Source organism: Lynx rufus, unplaced genomic scaffold (assembly GCF_022079265.1).
Source record: "Lynx rufus isolate CCGP_SWC_20201006 ecotype Redwood Valley unplaced genomic scaffold, mLynRuf1.p SCAF_4, whole genome shotgun sequence".
Classification (NCBI taxonomy): domain Eukaryota; kingdom Metazoa; phylum Chordata; class Mammalia; order Carnivora; family Felidae; genus Lynx; species Lynx rufus.
In genome coordinates, this window is record NW_025814856.1 from 97,339,239 (window position 1) to 97,361,595 (window position 22,357).

General features: G+C 36.9%; 1 protein-coding gene across 1 annotated transcript in view; it reads left to right on the forward strand.

Annotated features, from left to right (window-relative positions):
- Positions 1-21,874, forward strand: part of VPS50 (VPS50 subunit of EARP/GARPII complex) — a 134,711-nt gene extending 112,837 nt beyond the window's left edge. The window contains exons 22-28 of the mRNA XM_047096681.1: positions 213-293; positions 8,718-8,866; positions 9,878-9,974; positions 11,006-11,164; positions 14,603-14,724; positions 16,489-16,678; positions 19,646-21,874. Of these exons, the coding sequence (XP_046952637.1) occupies positions 213-293; positions 8,718-8,866; positions 9,878-9,974; positions 11,006-11,164; positions 14,603-14,724; positions 16,489-16,678; positions 19,646-19,765 (918 nt within the window). The 3' untranslated portion in view covers positions 19,766-21,874. The remainder of the gene's footprint in view (positions 1-212; positions 294-8,717; positions 8,867-9,877; positions 9,975-11,005; positions 11,165-14,602; positions 14,725-16,488; positions 16,679-19,645) is intronic.
- Positions 21,875-22,357: the final 483 nt, after the last annotated feature.

Here is a 22,357-nt window from a genome sequence, read left to right on the forward strand (position 1 = left end):
TGCAAATGTGTGAAATAGTTCTCTTGTTCCCTTAAGGGCTAAGGTTTGACTTGATGTTTTGAAATTTTTAAATGTAGTTTGGAGACCTTCCGAAGACTAAGTATCTGAATGAAAACTCAGTGGATACTTAACTTGAGTTAATATGAAGGTATAACATATGAAAGATTATCTCCGAAGCGATGGTAGCATATGCCTTTCTTTTTCTTTTTCAGCTGGAATCAACAGGACTAGGCCTTAGTAGTAGTAGACTAAGAACAACTCTTAACAGAATACAAGAAAGCCTTATCGATATGGTGAGTAATCATTTGGAATTAATTCTTTGGGGTTATGTTAAATAAAAATTAACCATCCAATCAACTACATATAAATGTGTGTCTCTATATATATTGAGTGCCTGAGTCCTCAGTATTGCTCTACATGCTTGTAGGAAGTAAATAAAGGTTTCTTATAGTCTGATTGGAGAGAGAAAACTGATCCTCATGAAAGAGTATAATATTGGCTATATATCCAGTACAGGTCCAAAGGGAGGAAAGTTTTATGTGGAAACTTGATTTCAGAGAATGACTAAAGGAAAAAGTGAGAGTTGTTCTAGTCTTTGAAGAGCAGGCAAGGGGTTAGTGGGAAAAAAGAAAGAATGGCATTCCAATTAAGGTTCAGAAGCTGAGAACGGGCCTCGAGGTGGGAGCAAGCCTGGCCCAAAGTTTGGCCATCTTTGTGATTGGGATACTGATATATACTGAAGAGTTGTGTTGCAGGGAGTATTTAGAGCAACTTGAAATTCAAGGAAGAGGCTTGGGTGTAGTTGGCTATGCAGTATGGGGTCTGGATTCTTGACTGTTGGGTCACTTGATGTAATGCGTATCTTAAGAAAATAGATTAGGCAGCAATACAGGGCTGAGCATTTGTAGTGTTTAAAGTAACCTCGGCATTTAAAATAACAATTTTTTTTTTCTTGTGATGGGTCACTGTAGCCAGAGATTTTTGTTGTTCGCCACATTTCTCTGCATCTACAGTAATCTCAGGATCCTCTGATTTTTCTTTATTTCTTCATCTACCCAAACAAGCAGTCATTTTCCTCTTTTCTCATAAGCTCTGTGTTATGTACATACTTCTGCTATTGAAGTTTTTAGTAAAGCAATGTAATCATTCATTCTTTTAGGAAATACTCATTGTAATTATTATTTGTTGGGCATGGTTGTAGTGCTAGATATTCATCACTGCACAGTAGAGGTACTTCTGTCTGGGAACTTATGTTTTATTGAGGCAGACAGATAAACAAATATGTAATATAGTATCAGATACTGAGAAGTGCTAAGAAGAAAATGAAGCACAGTGGTAAGAATGGTGATCTTTGAGCAGAGATGTGAATAAAACGAGAGAGGTATGTGCTCATATCTCAGATGAGCACTGTTTACACAGAGGAAATCACCTATATCCATCTCCCTTATAATTTGGAGATCTTCTTGCTCAGCACATATATATTTTCATAACACTTAGCTCTGCAAACTACACTTTTTCAGTAAATGTTCATAGAATAAGTGAATAAACTCCAGTCCATGAGTTTCTTGTCTCCTGGCTTAATCTGGCTTTTGTTCTTGGCTTTGTTATCCATTTAATCCTGATCTTCATTTTCAGAGTCCAGGCTCCTTATTTGACCCAGCCATTTATTTATTTTTTTGTTTTGGTTTTACAAAATCCATTGGCTTCCAACCCCATTAGAAGGTATCTGTGTTTCAGTTTTGCTTCTCCTGGTTTGACACTTAGTACAACCTTGACCATCAATCAGATCTTGTTTTCCAGATCTTAGTCCACAGCTAAAGTTTTTCTTGTTTCTGGTTGAAAGCCTTGAAATTGATGAACTGAATAGTCATAACCAGAAAGTCCAGAGTGGGGTGCAGTTACCTCTAGAACTCATTGCTCTTAATCCAGTCTGGGCTTCATGACAGTTGTAGTGATGGATTCCTATTATTATTTTCCTAGTAAAATAATAATAATAATAATAATAATAATAATAATAATAATACAGTTTTTTGAAAAAAAGCTTGACAGGTCAAAATTTACCACTAGAGTCATTCGTTCTGACGTCTCTATCCTCTCTGTTAGTTACTAGTTTATGATTGTCAAACTGCAGTTCCAATTTTTAGTCTTAAAGAGTGGATTTGATGCTTCAGATTTTGCCATATGGTGTATAATGAAGTATTATCGAGTAAACAGTGGGACCGAACTAGCTATTCTTTGAGACAAGCTGCCACCCATCTATTGATAACAATGTATCTGTAGCATGTCTGACCAGTTCTGTGTTCATTGGATAAATTTTTTCCAGAACTGGTAGTCAACTTTAGAAATGTATTTTCAGAAACCAGCTACATGCCCCCTCCCTAGTAAATGGTTAGATAGATGTGCCTGCTTTTCTCTTTGGCACTTCATATTTTATTTTATTTTATTTTATTTTATTTTATTTTATTTTATTTATTTATTTATTTATTTATTTATTTATTTATTTATTTTTTAATATATGAAATTTATTGTCAAATTGGTTTCCATACAACACCCAGTGCTCATCCCAAAAGGTGCCCTCCTCAATACCCATCACCCACCCTCCCCTCCCTCCCACCCCCCATCAACCCTCAGTTTGTTCTCAGTTTTTAGCACTCTCTTATGCTTTGGCTCTCTCCCACTCTAACCTCTTTTTTTTTTTTTTTTTTTTTTCCTTCCCCTCCCCCATGGGTTTCTGTTAAGTTTCTCAGGATCCACTTAAGAGTGAAACCATATGGTATCTGTCTTTCTCTGTATGGCTTATTTCACTTAGCATCACACTCTCCAGTTCCATCCACGTTGCTACAAAAGGCCATATTTCATTTTTTCTCATTGCCACGTAGTATTCCATTGTGTATATAAACCACAGTTTCTTTATCCATTCATCAGTTGATGGACATTTAGGCTCTTTCCATAATTTGGCTATTGTTGAGAGTGCTGCTATAAACATTGGGGTACAAGTTGGCACTTCATCTTTTAAAGATATCTTTTCTTTAAGTCCTTATCCTTACCATCTCTTAAATCAGATAGCATCTTGGCTCAGAAGACCATGTGAGTAGTCATTGCTTCTTCAGTTTGTAAGTAGTGCTGACTGTTTTTTGACAGGGCCTCTCCAGGGTCCTTACTCCTCCTCCAGTAATACAGAAGTTTTTCCCGAATTTTCTGTTGGTTTCCAGTGTTTTACATGTTAAATTATTATTCATACTGATAAGAATTGGTTTATTATTTTAGAAAATATATTCGTCATTTTCTAGACCTTGATCTCAGGTTTTCATATGCTGGTATATTACTTTTTCTTCACTTCATTAATTTGCATCTACATTGGCAGAGAACATTAATTGGTTTCTTGCTATTCAATACATTCTTTGGCTATTAAAATAATTTATAGCCTAATCAATCTGGAACCACTAGATGGAAGTTGTATTTTTTTTCCTGTATTTCCCCTATGTGTTAGTTAAAATTTTAATGAGCACATTTCTGGTAATTTTTCCATTTTCTCCATATATATCTTCTAAGTTTTCTTCTCTTTAAGCTGTAAAAGGCAACTTGGAATCATTATGGTCTTAAAAATGCCACCTGAAATGATTTATTGAATAAATTCAATGTAAATATAAGACAACTTGACACATCAAATAGACTTTCAAGAAAAGGAGTCTACAAGGGGAAGACAAGAAAAGGAAGCTAGTATAGATCACAATGGTACCAGAACTGTGAATTTTTAGTTATCTGGTGATGTTAAATTGTTTGCTTTAAGATATTTGGCTATCAAACCTTTGTGCTTTGATACCTGTACTTTGATAATAAAAATGTATTTTAAATCGGTCCAGAAAATTCCATAAAAACGACTTCTCTTTGTAGTTGTAATTATTAGTGGCAGGAAAGGTTAAACATTGTGACTTTCACTGTGAAACTAAAGATTTTGATTAAGGCTTTATTACTCAAAGTCTTCAAAGGGTTTTATATCTTTTCCGTATTGTAGTGGTGTAATCTGAAACACTGATCCAGTTTTGGAGCTTTTCCATTGACAGTTGCAGTAAGCACATACCATTTATTTATATCAACTTGACATTGTTGTTATTCTCTTGCTCTCTTCATGGGTATTTTCCTGAATATAAACACCGAACGTTAGCCTTTAAGCAGATAATTACCATAATTTTTATGCCTAAAATACCAGTGTTGACTAGGAACAAAGAATGGCATCCTAATGCAAACTCTTTGAAGTGGGGGCAGCAATGCCAGTGATCTCTGCGGGAATGTTTTTGTGAAAGAGCTCTGTGAGTACAGAGGGAGATCAACACATTTGAATTGGAGGTAGGTAAGGAGTAGGTCGAGGAGGTAGTAGGTGAGTGCTTGTGGCCTTTCCCATCATACCCAGAGATCAACTGCATTTCTCTCAGGCTACAGATATAACCTCTCTTTGCCTTCCAGCACCACCTCCCTTTTCTATCCTAAATTAACTAGTTAATATCTACATTCACAGAAACCTTTAGTTTTTAAATATATGTTATATATATGGTGATAACTTATCATAAAAGAATGAAATTCAGAAGTAACTCTGCTGTTACAAATGTGTGGTATTTATGGTTTTCCTGGATCTCTTTTGAGTTTGAGATTTTACAATATTGGCAGAATGTTCATGTCTGTTTTTGTCAGTTTATTGCAAAATATTTTGAAAGAGGGTGTGTTTGATGCTTCGAATATACTTATGGAGTCTAATACTCCCAAGTTTCTACTCATATAAACATAGAAAGAAGCTTACCTGTGCTCATTCAGTCTTACAGCTTTTATACATTCCGAGTAACTGTCAGCTCCTGACTGAACCTCTTTCCATAGGGAACTCATCACTCTTCTTGCTGTAGACTTCTGCTTGATAAAAAGTGCTTTGTTGTGATGCAGCCATTTCTCCCTCTCTGGAACTATTCTGTTATCTATTTCTACCCCATTGGGGCCACTTCGGCTAGCTTAGTTAGCTATCTTGCCTAAGTGAGTGATCTCTTCGCCCAATTTCTTTATTAGTTTTTCTTGTTTCAATGTTTCAGTTCTCCTCACCATCTCTTGACTTGTTCTGAGATGGATATTCACAACTCTGACCTAAGAAGAAAATACAGAATATTATAGGAGGTATTGGAAGTAGATGGAAGGCAAGGAGCTACGTGAGGACAGTGTAAGACTCAAGGGATACACGATAGTTGGATAGGTATCTTTATTATTAAGTCAGTCAGCAAACACGTAATGAGTGCTGGGATACTTTGTGGAAGACCAATGGATGGGCTTTCTGGTAGAATAGGCACATAAGGAATAAATGAATATCCAGTTTAATGTCAGATTGTGTCAGGAATTACATAGAACTAGGAAAGGGTAGAAAGAGGAGAAAAAGGGTATTAGTTTGTTTAGGGGATCACACAAGGCCTTTCTGGGAAGGTAACATTGAAGTAGATCCCCGAAGGAAGAAATAGAGGAGTGAGCCACCTGAATGAGAATTCATTTATTTAAGAAACATTTATTTAGTGCCTGTTTATTCAACACTTTATATATGATGCCATATCCTGTCTGGGAATTGAGGATACAATTTTGGTGGGGAGACAGCAATCAGACAAAACTCCCTACTCATGTGCAACTTCTTTTCTAATAGAGAGGGAATATTTTGGGGAGAAGTGTTTCAGGTGGAGGGAACAAGGAATGCAAAGACCTGAGGTTGGGACCATGCTTGGCCTATTCCAGGAACAGCACAGAGGTGAGTATAATTAGAATGAAGCATAGAAGAGGGTTCATGATAGATAAAACCAAAGAGGTAGCCGGAGCCTAAATCTTATAAGGCTGATTTTACTCTGAGTAACACAGGAAGCTATTAAAGAAGCTATTTCAGCAGAAGAGCTGAAATTAGGTAAAAGAGAATTATTTTGGCTACTGAGAGAGATGAGGGGGCTTGTACCAAAGTGTTAGCGGAAGAAGTAGTGAAACAGGATCAGATGCTGGATCTGTTTTGAAGGTAGACCTGTGAGATCTGTTGATGGATTGGAAGTGGGATATGACTGTGAGAGGAGTCAATGATGACACCTAACTTCTGGAGAATGGAAGTGCCATTACTGTAGATAGATAAGACTTTTAGGAGGGACACATTTGAGTTCAGTTTTCAGGTATGTTAAATGCACTACAGGTAAGAGAGAGGTCAGGGCTAGCATGTACATTTTGAGCTCTTGGCATGTGGCTGATATTTAAACTGGGAGAGAAAATCCATCTAGGGAGTAGAGTGTGAGTGGGAGAAGTCCAAGGACTGAACTCTAGGACACTCCACTGTTTAAAGATCTGGGGGAGGAGGACAAACTAGCAAAGGAATCTGAGAAGTGGCTGGTGCCTTAGGAGAAAAACTAGAAGGGTATGGTGCTCTGGAAACTAAGAAAGTTTTTCAAGATTAGCTATGTAGGATGCTACAGTAGGTTAACTAAAATGGATATTCAGAGTTGACTTTTGGACTTGGCCATGGGATGCCAGTGGGGACCTTGATAACAGTAAAGACTGTCTTGTCTCCATCAATTAAACTATTAGAGGGCCTGCTAATGCCAGGAGGCATACCAACGTCTTAAGATACAAAGGCGGTGAAATTGGTCCCAGCCCTCTAAGAACTCACAGTGAGGTGGAAGGGTCAGGAAACAATTGACTAAGTGTACTTTATGCCACATACAGACATTAAGTATACATGTAGATATGCTAACACAAGAAAGATACTAATTCTTCTTGGGAGATTGAGAAAGTTATAGAAAGGAGGTGAATATGACCTCGCACTTAAGAAATGAGGAGGAAAGAGCCAGGGAGACAAGAAGAGAGCAGGTAAGACAAGAGTGTCATTAGGACAGGTGTAGCAAGTCCAGTGTGGCTAGACCTTAGAGTCATAGATTACGTGGAAATGAGGCTGGCGAGGTAGCTGGTATCACTGTAAAAAGTAGTATCATGGTAACAGTTTAGGCTTTTTTTTCTGTAAGGAGTGGATAGTCCATTGGGACTTTTAAGCTGGGGAGTGGTGTGATCACGTCTCCCTTTTAGGAAGATCACTTGGGTATTCTAAAAATATCAACCAGTGGGGCGCCTGGGTGGCGCAGTCGGTTAAGCGTCCGACTTCAGCCAGGTCACGATCTCGCGGTCCGGGAGTTCGAGCCCCGCGTCAGGCTCTGGGCTGATGGCTCAGAGCCTGGAGCCTGTTTCTGATTCTGTGTCTCCCTCTCTCTCTGCCCCTCCCCCGTTCATGCTCTGTCTCTCTCTGTCCCCCCCCAAAAAATAAATAAATAAACGTTGAAAAAAAAAGAAAAAAAAAATCAACCAGTGAACTGTGTGCAAAATGGAGTGGAAATAGGAAAAGCTAGAGGCAGAGGTCTGTATTTGGGGACTGTTAGTCCAGGCAAGAATGCTATGGGGCCTAGGTCCTAATGAAGCAGGGCGAGAGGAAGAAACAGACATGAGAGGTGTGTGCTAAGGCATGATGGAGGGGAGGAAAGGGAGAGGCATGAATGATTCCAAGGTTTCTCACTTGGACAGTCTGGTAGATGGTGATTTAAATGACCACAGGCATTAAATTAAATAGCATAGGCAGCCAGTTGTAATTTTGTGTTTGTGTGTGTGTGTACGTGTGTGCATGTACGTGCATGTGTGTGTATACGCACAAGCAGGAGGGGGTGATTATTTTCCTTTTTAGTAGGAAATAAATAATGGAGTGGTGACATTGATTAACTCGCATAGTTTCCTTATCCTGATTCCCCTTAGAGAAAGTGCAGTTGTTCCCAAAATAACTTTCAAATGCTAATTGAGTAATTAGAGATTGAAAAGAAACAATATCTTTAGTAGAAGATAAGATATAAAAAAGAACTAAAGAAGAATAAAACCATTTTTCTAACTTAAAAGGTTTTATAATGTTTTAGTTCCATTGGGCTAAATTTATAAGCCTGTTATGCTCCCACTGTGCATTTGATGTCTTTTTCATTCATAAGGCAAGTGTTGGAGATTTGTGACTATGTAATTGATTTAAGAAGTAACCTAGATTTACATTTTGCACACTTTTAGATTTGTTTGTGTCCAAATTCTGTGCAATAATTGTCTTTGCGGATCTTTCAAAGCTCAATACACTCTGCTCTCCGGGCATCCCTTTCTTTTATTCCCATTAACCATCTATCTTCCTTCTCATCAGCAATGTGACTACAGACTTACACAATACAGTTAGTCCAGTTTCAGTTTGTAAGTGCATTCTAGTCCTGCCTTCTTGAGATTATACCAAAGTTAACCTTAATTAAAGTTCAGATGTGAAATGGTTAATTATATCATGATTTTGTAATGTTCCAGCATGATGATCCTCAAGAGGCAATCTCTTTCCTCGTTTACAGGTTCTTGAAGGGCATCTTACTATTGTCTTTATGAAACATCTGCCAATTCATAAAGATTGCTTGTGTTGGCCAACTTTAGGTCGTGCACAGATAATAATGGCACATAGAGTTGGGTCATATTCACTTAGTACAAAAAGGAAATTTCCAGTAGTTAGAAAATATAAAGGAAGGAAAAGAAAGAACAGAGACTAAATGTAATTAATATGTATGCCTACGAGTATTTTAATTATAGGTCCAGTTTTGTAAAATCACATGGTTTATTGCTATTAGATTTGATTTCAGGCTGTGTTTGTACTTGTGTTATATTTTCAGGAAGTTTCAGCAGATCCTACTGCCACACTCACAGCAGCAGAAGAGAGAAAGGAGAAGGTACCAAGCCCACACCTCAGTCACCTAGTGGTTTTGACATCTGGGGATACATTATATGGGTTGGCAGAAAGAGTGGTCGCCACAGAATCCTTGTAAGTTGTTAAAAACAGTTGCTTTGCCATTAAGTACTTAAGAAAAGTTTAAGAGTAAGCATTGTATAATTAGATTTCTAGCTGTATACATCTCCCTCTTCTGAATGTTACTTATATATTTCTGAGAAGTATATCCTAAAATAGATTACCAATTGATTTTTAAAACTGCATGGTTGTTTTTCAGTTCTATAAATGAAAGAAGGGAAATCTTTTAGGTTTCAGTCTTTAGCAAGATGACCCTTGCTTTAAAGTAAAACTTTAAAAAAAGAAGTTGTAGTATACTTTATATTTTCCTATTGAATTGTGGTTCTGGAGAAACTGTAGTTACATTGTTAGTTTCGTGGTAGATATAGTCAGCCCTTGACACCAGTGAGAATATTTCTTGACCTTTAAAAATCCCCCGATTTTTAATACACTTAACGCATATGACTTCTTCCATAAAATGTAGTCCAATATAACTTGAGTTTTTGTGTACATAACAAAATGTAGAGAAAAAAGGGATAGCTGCTGGCAGTTCTCCAGGCAAATGACTCCCACTCCTGCACACAGCTTCCTGACCTGAAGTTCACGTGTATGTCTCAGCCAAGTGTCACATGAGGTTACTTCTGAGAAGTGCCAGATGTTAAATCTGTGAATTTAGAGATCTGTTCTGTATAATTAAATAGGATCTTCATAAGAAATCCTTTCAAAAAATACTGTTGTATTTTTTCTTCAGTTTTTTTTCTGTGATCTTTGCTCCTGTCTCACATGCAAAGCAGCATAGCTCTTCACCTTGTAGTTTCCAGAGTAGTTTTTTGAAGTCCCTCTTTTTGCACCTCTGCTCACATTCAGCGATAAACTCAGCATTAAGTTTTGGGTAGGTTGTAAATGAGCTAATACGAGGCAGTTCACTAAAGTGGGAAAGAATTTTAATGGTTAAACTTTGGCTTAGAGATCTTAAAGATTACAAAAGTAGTGACAGGCTCTAGATCCTGCACTCTGCTTACACGGTGGGTTATTTGTTCTCTTTAGGGTATTTTTGGCTGAACAGTTTGAGTTCCTTCAACCCCATCTGGATGCTGTGATGCCTGCAGTCAAAAAGCCCTTTCTTCAGCAGTTTTATTCACAGGTCAGAGATGGTCTTGGAAATCATTTCAACTGTGAGCAAGATAAGATTGTCACACATTATTTCAGGTGTTTTAGCTAGTGGCCAGTCTCTGTATTCCACGAGAGCGATTAGAATATGTTTATTCACTCGTGAATTCCTGTGTTAAATACTTACTGAGCCCCTCATATAACTTTTAGTCTAATGAGAGAAAGAGAGAGAGAGCCCATCAAAACTGCATTTACAATAAATTACGATAATGGGAAGGAAATAGCAGCAGGCTGTTTAAACTTTGGCTGGGGGCGGGGGGGGGGGGGAGGAAAGGAGGTGTGGTGGGAGAAGGTTGTCTGGAAAGGCTGTCTGGAGGAAGTGATGTTTAAACCAGACCAGCTGGGTATATCAGTATTTTCCAAACCAAGGGAATGGCTTACATGAATATCAGCCAGTGAGAGCATGGTGGATGTAAGCAGCTGAAGAAAACTCAAACTGTCAGAGCAGGGAAGAGGGCTAGCGATGAGAAAGATGGCTAGGTGATAAGCAGGAGCCACATGGTACGCAGTGTTCTCAGCCAAGAGGTGGGCTTTATTTCGAGGGTACTGGGAAGGTCCCAGAGGATTTGAAACAGGTAAGCGGTGCAGTTGGTGTGTGTGTTAGAGTAGTTGGCGGCAGTAGATGGCAAGCCTGCAGGCAGGGAGACTGGCTTGCAGGCTCTTACAGAAATACAGTTGAGAGGACAAAATCTTGAGGTCGGACATTTAGAGTAGAAATGGAGAGAAGTGTAAAAATTTGAGAAATATTTGCTAGTCTCCATGAGTATCTCTGGTTCTTTAAAGTTGTAGTATCCGTGGCCTCAAACTGATTGTATGTCTCAAGATTATGTTTTGAGTAAGACCTCTACCTATGAACTAAAGTGTTTTCGTAATTGAAATCTTCAGATATGCAGTGTTTTATTTTTAGATGTGATGTATACTAGAAGTAGGCACAAAATATTTTTGGTAAATCTGAGGTTTTTAGAAAATATCTGTCATTTTTCATTTCTGTGAAATTTATTTCAGACAGTCTCAACTGCCAGTGAACTACGCAAGCCAATTTATTGGATTGTAGCTGGTAAAGCTATTGATTATGAACAGATGCTGCTCCTAATGGCTAATGTGAAGTGGGATGTGAAAGAAATTATGTCACAGCACAACATATATGTAGATGCCCTGCTGAAGGCAAGTACTCTGGGAGCATCTTTGTCAAAGTGGAGTCTATCAGGAGAACTATTCCGCTCATTGCAGTTGCCCTGAGGTGGTGAGGTTATAGTTGTTATCACATTTCTAGCATCGTGATATTAAAGCCCCTGTACTGGAATAGACTTGCTTTTCGAATTTTGTGTTCTTTCAGACCCAAGAATACTATGCAGATTTTTTGGTTTTGCTCGCTAATTTCCCATCTTGAATGAGAGTTCAAGTTAATATTATGTAATCTCAGTAACCATGACTGTGGTGACAAGAAGATATTTCTATTTAATTAGAAGATATTTCTGTACTTGTGCAGATTTATCAGCAAGAGACCAGGCCCTTGATTACTCTATTTTGCTTTTTTTTTTTTCCTAGAAATCACATTACTTTTGCAGTGTGTCATGCAAACACCTTTGCATTCAAAACTTACATTTAAAATTTTTCTGGAAAGAATTGTTTATTTTTTGTCATTTATGCATCAAGAGATACTTGTAGATCACCTGACATCTGCCACACACTGATCTAGGTGCTGACTATATAGTTGGGGAATTAAGGAACTTACATGCCCTCAAGGAATTTACTGCCCGTATAGAGACAACAGTAAAGACATAAATGAAGATAAGACATGTCAGATGATGAATAGTCCAGTGAAAAAGTAAATAAGCAGCAGAAGTGATATAGAGAGTGGCAGGGTGGGGTTGGGGGCAGGGTGGTAATACTGTTAATTTACTTGTGGTCAGAGGAGGATCCTGATAAAGGGAGGGTTGTGGAGAGGCCCAAAGGAAGCGAGGAGATGAGCCATGCAGGTGTCTGAGGGGAGGAAAGGGCATCTAAGGAAAACCACTTTCAGAAAAGTTTTGTTTTTCATATTTGTCAGTGAAAAGAAAATGGGCCTTCTTAAGCTCCTGACTTTTATCTCATTTACATAAACATTCTTACCTGCTTAGTCCTGGGCAACACATGGTAGCCAGGGACACTTGTGAACCAATAAGCAAAGCCAGAGATCAAAACAGAGATAGCAGCGGAATTCATCATCTAGTGTGCCAACTCCCAGCAATGCCTGGTGCCCTGCTAGAGTTCTGTGATGAAAACTCCGACTTAGGAACTAAGGGTGGGACATCAGTTAGTAATGTCTAGGGGCTAGTGTCAAGTCTGAAGGGTGAGTGACAACAAGGGTGCTCTCTAATTGCCACCCTGGGAGAACTTTGCTTTCTAGGGCACCCAGGAGGTCTCAACTGGGAATTTTAATTTGGAATGTGATAGACAAATGTAATTTATAAATAATCACACACACCATTTTTTTTTAAACAATTTTGCTTTTGAAAGATTGATTTTATTCTTTTATGGCATGCTGACCATGGTACTCACAGATGGGTGTAAGAACAATGAGACTTCTACACTCAGTGAATATATATACTAGATGGAACCTACTTGTCTAGTTATTCTTGATTATAAGAAACATTAATATTATGAGAAGGAACCAATGTATTCCGATTATCAACCTGAACCCAGTTTTGAGCAACTTAAATCCATCTTCTCTAAAGAAACTTTTATATAACTTTTATTCTTTCTATTACTTTTCCAAGTCCAAACCTTTAGGTAAAAAGCAATTTGCATTTGTTGCCCCCGCCAGAATCATAAGTTAAATGAAACGCTTTTATTATTCATTTAATAAGAAGCATTCTTGAACATTGAATTTAACAATGAGTAGAGTGACATTTCATACAGTTAGCATATAACCTTATCTTTAAAATATTAGTGGCGCGCCTGGGTGGCTCCGTCGGTTAAGTGTCCGACTTCAGCTCAGGTCACGTTCTCACAGTTTGTGAATTCGAAGCCCCGTATTGGGCTCTGTGCTGACAGCTCAGAGCCTGGGGCCTACTTTGGATTCTGTGTCTCCCTCTGTCTCTGGCCCTTCCCTGCTCATACTCTGTCTCTCTCCCTCTCAAAAATAAATAAACATTAAAAAAATTACATTAAAAATTTTAAAAATATATATTAGTGAAAAAGTACTGAATCAAGACTCTGGAAAGCTAAAGCAGAGTTTAGTGAAGCATGAATGCAGTAGCAAATGGTAGTGTCTGCTAGACTCATAAAACAAAAAGGATGAAGAGCAATTGTTTATTTAACTTTGATTCTCAAAAGTAAGCTTAGTGGATTGAAAGTTTACTTTTTCATAAATAATGAAAAGCAATTAACTGTCAGAAATAAGTCATCAAAAAAATTGTGATTAGCAAAAGAATAACAAGTAATCGTATAGTAGCTTGACTGGTGACGATTAGATTCTTTTTCCTCCTGTGTGTTATTAGAAAATTTGAACACATGTCAGTCTTGACTTATTAAGCATTGTGTGGCAGCTGTTTTGAGGAAACTAAAGGAAAAATGTCATTTTAAGCCTTGTTATATTTATTTGCAATATATTGTCAAGGAAGGATCTATAGCATTTACTTTTGTAAATGAACATATTTAGACGATAATAGTCCAGAGAAGCTAGAAATATATTTAATGAAGGGTAAACCATTTGCTTTCATGTAATTGTTAGAAATTGTCTAAATTAGTCACATGTATTTTTATTTTTAGTACACTGGTACCATAGAAGTTACTAATAAGTAATAAAAATATTCAGTTTTTCTGCAGGAAACCAGAATGGTTTTATTTTATTTTTTCCTTTGTACTAAAAATTTGCAGCTATCACATGACTTTCAAATCATTCAGAATATAATTATTTACGTTTAAAAAATGTTTAGGAAAGAGAATACTTTATCCGATTGCTCTCTAAGGAGTATTGCCTCAAATTACAAATGGTTCACAGTTCACTCTGAGTTGAAAACTTTTAAGACAGTTTTTTAAACTGGGTTTCTGGGGCGCCTGGGTGGCTCATTTGGTTACGCGTCCAGCTTTGGCTCAGGTCATGATCTCACGGTTTGTGAGTTTGAGCCCCGCATTGGGCTCTGTGCTGACAGCTCAGAACCTGGAGCCTGCTTTGGTTTTTGTGTGTATCTCTCTGTCCTTCCCCCGTTCACACACACTCTCTCTCTCAAAAATAAATGAATAAACATTAAAAAAAAAATTAAACTGAGTTTCTTGAAGATAACTTTAAAAACATTTTAGGTGATTAAACTCTTTTAGTCCATACCAACAGTCATAGAAAAATTTGAGATGAAGAAGCATTTGAACATTGGTTGCATTATTTAATCTGTTGAGATGAAATGTAGTGTACTCTGTATCACAACATAGTTTATGCAGTTTGATATACTTTAAAAAAAAAAACCCTTCATACTAAGTCCAAGTTATCTTTTGCATTCTCGCTTTTTGTTTTACTTAGTTTGACTCTGAGTCTTTCTAAACATTCTTCTTTGCCAGTAAGATGGGAAAACAATGTGGCATTATAATTATATTCATATATGGCCATGATTTTTGTCTTCTTAGGAATTTGAGCAGTTTAACAGGAGGTTAAACGAGGTTTCTAAGAGAGTTCGGATACCCCTACCTGTGTCTAATATACTTTGGGAACACTGTATACGGCTGGCTAATAGAACTATTGTGGAAGGGTAAGTTTTCATGAAAGCATTATCTGAGTCTTCAGTGATAAATCATAATGCAATACCATTGCGTATTATCACCACTGGAGAGAATAGGTAGAGAATGTCATAAATAATAGTAAATATAATCCTATAATAATTCAGGTTTGACTTTAGAACATAATTGAAGAAGCTTTAAACCCCACTGTGGCTCTTCTGTCTCTGCTTTTTTTTCTCTGTGGTGACCTAGAACCAGCTAGTAGAGGAGCATGGAAAGTAGCTTCTAATGGTTATCAGAAAGTTAAACTCCTAATAGTCATTATTCCTTAATAATATAATTATGATGATGATGATGATTATAGATAACATTTATTGAGCACTGTGTATCATTTATTAGATCAAGCACTTGACAGGATTATATCACCAAATCCTAACATAATCTCTTTGACAGAAGCATTTCTCTCTCTGTTTTATCAAGGAGAAAATCTAGCTTCAGAAAATCGAGGCCTAGAGAGGTTAAATAACTTATCCAGGTTCACACAGTTTTCAAACACCAAGGTTTATGAACTACTGATTTTCTGATGACAAAATCAGTCCTCATAACCACTATATCTGTTAATGATATCATTATAACATTGTAAACTATATACATCTTTCATATGTTGAGTTTAAAGATCTTTCAGTACTAATTTTCCCACTCGCTCAGAGACCGTGTTTGCATCTAGAACACAGACTCTCTCTGGAAAGCAATCTGCTATAGACCATTCATATGGTCTGGAGTTGCACATCAGGTAAATTTCCACATTATCATTTATCTGATTTCTTTTCAGTTCTTCTTTGTTATAAAGAAGAACGTCTTAGAGAGTGGGAAGGTGACAGTGACAAGCTGACGTTTTGGCACTCTGTATTGAAAAATCAACAGTGCTGTATGTCACAGAATGGCCCTGTCAACAGTCATGACTGAAAAGTATTTTTAATAAATTTATTTAATAAAGTAGAAAAGTGAAGGTTTTATTTCTGTACGAAGCACTTTTTATTATTAAAAAAGAAAAAAAAAGCCTGGTCACTTCAAATAATATGCACTTTAGTTTCCTTGCAGATTTCCTTAGGGGAAGTACTGCGTTCCTAGGGTTGGAATATTATTGAAGGAATGAGACACTGACTTATGAGTAATAAAATGTTGTACTCGTAGGGTTAATACATTTATTCTTATTACTACTCCACCTTAGAACACAGTTTTTCAGTAGTGTCGGGTGTCAGAATAAGTCTATAGTGTTTTATTATGAAAAGTATGTATATACCTTCTTTGCTCAGATGCTCACACGTTTCTCTGGTTCGCTGACTGTTCATAGGGGAATTATTACATTTGTTTCCTTTGCACTCAGTAGTTACAATATTGAACAGTTTTATGAAACTAAGATTACTTTGGAGTATTCATAGCTTCGTTTTTTATAAATAATTCTTGGCAGTCAAATGTATTGGAATACCAATTTAACTTTCTTACAGATGATTATGTTAATTGACTGTGGGGAACTGTAGTCTGTAGAGCAGCAAAGAACTTTGTAAGTTATTTGGTCTTTTTGGTTTGCAAATGAAGAAACTGAGGCCCCGTAGGTAAAATGACTGCTGAGTGACAGGGTCTGGACACAACCCAGTCCTTCTGACACAAGGCTCATGTGTTCTTTTTCTTATAACCCTCTCATTCCTAGAGAATCTGTCCACATACAGGTTAAGAAAAGTTGAAATACCTACAGGTTTCTTTTTCCATCCTCTTTTTATTATTGTGTATCTTAGATATGCCAACGTCAAGAAGTGCAGTAATGAGGGTCGTGCCTTGATGCAATTGGATTTTCAACAGTTTTTAATGAAACTTGAAAAACTAACAGATATCAGACCCATTCCTGATAAAGAATTTGTGGAAACCTATATTAAAGCCTACTATCTAACCGAGAATGACATGGAACGCTGGATCAAAGAGCACAGGGTGAGAGCTGGAAAATAGTTAATTAAGTTTTTATTCCTTTTTCTTTGTGCTGTTCTTGTCTGGTATATTATATAATTCAAAGTCATGAGAGTGAAATATAAAGAAACAGCCAGTTCTTTGCCATATTCACACAGTATCTATGCGGTGCCCTTTGAGTAATCAAATCCTTTTGAGATCTTTCTGAACTGTAATAGTAATTATCTGGAAAGGTAGCCGGAGCCTGAACTTTAGCTATGTTTATCCTTCAACTGTGTTGTGGGAAAAGGCTGAAGTTGGTTAACATCAAGACAAATTGAAGACAGCAACATTGAAATGATTTACAAGCTAAAGTCTATTATATAACTTAAGCCTTCTAGCCCCCAACAATGAACTGGTATCATCCTGACCACACTGACATGTATTAGTGATGATTAATTTAAATATTTATGTTAATATTTAAAAGACTAAATTTAACTTCATCCTACATTAGACTTTACCTTGAGTATAGATGTGATCATTTTTCTTTTGTGTGGATATAGAGATAAGTAGAGAACAATATTATTTATTATGTGTTATATCGGATGCTGAATTTTGGGCACAGTTCAACTCACCCTGTATCACCAGAGCATACTCAATATGGGGAGCTTTTCTATGTGATTGTTCTGTCATTTGTCTAGGTAGACAGTATGTGAAGACAGATTTAATGAAAATATGGGAAGTATTAAAATTATCACCAAATTTTATTCCTTCAGTAACTCTGGTGCTCACATTTACTTATGCTGTAACATCATGGGTAAAAGCTAAGTAAATTTTAACTTCATTTGACTGGGTAAGGAAATAAGGAATTATTTATATTTTATCAGCCTCATCCTGTCTGGTTTCAATACTCTAGAAAAACTAAATGAATATTAGCCTGAGTTTTGTGCAAATGTGCCCACTGTAGGTCAGTTTCAGGTCTGTAGGAGCAAAGTAGAAAATGTATATATTATTTTCAATGATTTTGACCAATACACCAGAATTGTGAAAAATGTCACCCCTTTTAGTCCCACTGACATCTGACATTTGAAAACCAGAATGCTAAAGCAGGTGCAGATGAAGTGCTGGATGTTATTGGAATTCATTTAGTAAAGTAAGCTACAAATACTTTGATGTTGCTACTGAGGAAGGCATTTAGGGAAAGAATACAAGTAACTGAGGAGAGAAAGCACAGCTCTTAGATATCCATTATTCGATGCAAGAATAATACCTTTCTGAACTGTAGTTTCCTCTTGTTTTTAGTTTTTTAGTTTCCTCTTTTAATATAGTGAGCCAAAATTTTTAGTCTAGTATTTTGTGAGAACTTTAACTGATATATGTAATTCACTGAAATTTTCTCAGGAGCTGACTGTCCTGCTTTCCAGGGAACTCCCCACAAGGTCTAGCCCAGTGCTGATGGCAGTGAATACTTGTTAAGTGTTAACTGACAGAATTTACCAGATGCTAACAACAGGTGCTCTCACAGCAGATACACAAACTGAATAGTTTGCTGAATTTTTATTTTTTAAAATTAATTAATAGATTAAGTTTTAAAAATTTTGGTGGTAGTTTGTATTTTTTTGTGTTTATTTTTGAGAGAGAGCATAGGAGGGGCAGAGAGAGAAGGGGACAGAGGATCTGAAGGGGGCTCCATGCTGACAGTAGAGAGCTCAACGCAGGGCTCGAACTCACGAACCGTGAGATCATGACCTGAGCCGAAGTTGGACGCTTAACTGACTGAGCCACCCGGGTGGCCCTGCTGAATTTTTAAATGAACTCTTTCTCATATTTTTAAATTATACTATCTTTAGTGGCTACCTCCAGTGAAGACAGATGACTTTTTTTTTTTAAGTTTTTATTTTGAGGGAGAGGGAGAGCAGGGGAAGTGCAGAGAGAGAGAGAGAGAGAGAGAGAGAGAGAGAGAATCCCATAGGCTCTGTGCTGTCAGCTTGGAGCCTGACACAGGGCTCAGTTGGACGCTTAACTAACTGAGCCACTCAGGCGCCTCAGATAGATGACTTTTCTTTCATTTTCTTTTAATGTTTATTTCTTTGAGAGAGAAAGAGAGAGAGAGAGGAGAACTTGAACACAAGTGGGAGGGGCAGAGAGAGAGAGAGGGAGAGAGAGAATCTCAAGCAGGCTCCCTGCTGTCAGTGCAGAGCCCAACTTTGGGCTCGAGCTCATGAACTGTGAGATAATGACCTGAGATGAGATCAAGAGTTGGACGCTTAACCCACTAAGCCACCCAGGCTATCCTGACAGATGACTTTTCTTATTAGATTTGGTGTAGAACTCTCTTTCCTTACCTGAACTCTTGCTATTGATCCTCTATAACCAGATCAATATGCAAACCTTTCTGATGAGTCCCTATTCATTCTCATCCTAGCAACTCATTATCTGAAATTCAGGAACCAAATAGATTTGTACAGCATAAAATACTTGTAGTCTTCATTTTACTTATTAGCTACAATGACAGTATGAAGGATTAAAATCTAGTACCTTCCTGATCCTTGTTACCTTACTTATTTATCGTATCTCAGAAAAGTTGTTCTGTGGTTAGAGATTTATTTCTTTCACCTAAAATGTTTGCAAAATGTGGAGTTCCAGAAAATACTTTACTTAGTAACACTTAAAAAATTTGGGAGGTCAGTGTATTTTAGTAACTTAATAAAGTATCACAGAAATAAGCATAAGGTGTGTAGTTTAAAAGTGGGCATATCAGATTACTTTGCCATAATTAAAAAGATTCCAGTGCTTTCTGTTTCAAATGGTTGCTACAGTATCCTTCTTGTTATTACAGCTCAGTAAACAATTTGTCTTCCATATCTTAAACTATAATTTTCACTGCTTTTCACTGATTTGTAGTGCTCAGTTACTGTGCACTGAAAACTGAGTGTCTGTTCTTTCCTTGCGTTGATCAAACACGTCTTTCAGCATACTAAATTTGGATTTTTTTTTTTTTTTTCCAAGCAGGAGTACTCAACGAAGCAGCTTACCAATCTGGTAAATGTTTGCCTGGGATCCCATATCAATAAGAAAGCAAGACAAAAACTTCTAGCTGCTATAGATGATATAGACAGACCCAAAAGATAATGAACGCATTTTTTTTTCCTCAATGACATTGATCTTCTCTCAACATAGATGACATGAAAGCCAATTTTTCATGCACTCCTGACAATTGTCTGCTAAGAAATCTCTGTGCATGTTCCTTCCAACTGGAAAGTGGAAAACACTGAAGTCTGTGCGGTATTCTCAAATGACTTTTATACGCTCTGGTCCTTCTCTTCAACTTTTAGTCTCATCTGTTGTATTCTTTTCCTGAAATGATATCATTGCCTCGTCATAAGTATTGTTATGTGACTGCAGTAACATATTTTACCGAAGAATGTACTGTAGATATGCAATTAGAAGAAACAGTGGCAGTACATCCACGGACACTTTTTGGAGAATGAATTTACATTGGTATTTTTTTTTTGCCCTCTCTACTTGGTTCTTGAAAGCATAAATGAGAGGTTTTCTGTACAGTATCTCCTAATTATGAGCACTGCATGAGAATTGAAAAGTACATGTAAGCAAAATAGTTGAAAAATCAGTATGCTCTCTGTGTTTTTGAATGTCAGAGTTTATCTTGGGGTTAATTTGGTTAAAACAGTGATCATAAATGATGAAATTGAATAAATATTATACTCTAACACTATCAGCCTATGTGAGACTAAATTTTGATATTTTTCCATGGCAGGTGTAGTTTAGGAAGCGATAATGGAATTTTTTAGTATGTTCTAATTGTAATGATCTTATATCCCGAAACCAATGGTGAAAAGTAACTTATTGGGTGTACCTATTCAGTGCCTGAGTAGCACACAGAATGGTGATTGTGGGATTTTTTTTAATGTGGGACATTTTCCACATAAGTGGCTCTCTTTGATTTCAACTTTTGTCTTAGGATGGCAAAACCTGGCTTAGCTGACTTAGGGAAAGGACTGTTAGTCAAGAATAAGTTTATGGTCATATGTTCATCTTTCTTAGATGTCTGCTTTGTATTACAGATGTAAAATAATGTGAGCTAGCTAGTGATAAACTTTGGAACTCAGTTAATAACTATGTACTTTGCTTTTGAAACCAGAGACCTTCTGTCAACATATATGACAGGAAAATCAGTTTCCCATGCACTCCTTCCAACTGACTGATCAGGAATTTTTTTCATGTTCTTTATGACTAGGGAATAGAAGGCTCTTAGGTTTGTGTGGTGTTGGTCCAGGATTACTGGGCGTGACCTACAACATCAACAGCTCATAAAATCCTAAAGCATCATTTCATGAGAAATGGGCTTTGTGTCCTGTGAGCCTTCTGGGAACTGAGATGCTGAAATGGAGGGCAGAGGGTGGCATGTAGGGCAGGCATGGAGGTGAATAAGGTGATAGCCACTCGGTGTCTGCCAGTCCCTGCAGATTTTCATAACCAGCACATTAGAATACAAAATGCTTTGAGAATACATCTCTGGATGCTAGTATATGTGTCTGTATGATGAGGTTTTTGTTTTCAGCCTCTCCCTTTGCAGTTCATTTACTGTCAATATTGACAGTAAAACTTTCCTCTTGTAAAAAGGTATGAGCTTGGTGCTATTATGGTCTACTCGTGGCAATGGACTGTGTACTTGGAAGGCAGATTTTGCCAGGAGCCATTATCCATACAGAGCCGCTGGAAGAAAATGAATATGAAATAAGCTTGGTCCTTGTGTTTAAATGACATATTCAGTTGGGCACATAAAGAGCTAATCAATCTCATTTTCTCTGTTGATTGGGAGCCACTTATTTATTCTTTTTTACATGGGCTTTCTAGTTGGCTTTCTTTAATTTCTACTTTAGTTTGCCCTAGGTAGCATGAACAGCAGTTACCTACCTGTTAGAGTGTTTTCCAGGGTGATAGGAATTAATACAAAAGAATTACTTGTTAGAGAATTAACCATGCAATCGGACAGATCTTTTAACTTACGTATACTGTGCTTTGATAAAAATTTTAAAAACTTTTTTTTTGTGCATTTCAAGGTAGCTTAATGACTGTTCATTAACATCAAAACAGTAACCAGATACTTGAGCTGTGAAATTACCTAAAAACAAGAGAGTTAACCAGACATTTCTCAAATACATTATGCAGTGATAATGAGTTATAACCATGTAACATTTTGTGAAACTAACATTAAGATAAATAGAATTGAAAAGCTTGAGAATATAAATGGAATTAATTGTGTTCCAAAAGTTTTACTGTAACAAAAATTTTCTTTTTGTGTCTAAGTTTTCCTTAACCGTGGCATTTGGTATGAAAGTGTCTTATGAAATTCAAGATTTTAAGTTGATATGGGAGCAGGAGAAAATTGCATCCCCTGGGAAAGAATGATTATTTCTACAAATACATTGTCTTGCATTAAAAAATGCTAGAGAGATGCATAGCAATTCAAATGACTGAGTTTGATTCAGTTTGTAAAATCTACAGAGATCTTATAAGTTCACTTTGACTAGTAAGCCCATTTGCTCAACTTACAAAATGAAATCGAATTTTGCTTGAAGCCAGGACCATATGGTATTTTATCATATCTTTAAGCAGAATTTCCTTTGAAAATTCCTGTTTAGCTGAGTGCTAAAGTGAAACTTTAAGTTAGATTGAATAGCTTTTTTCTTTACCTACTCA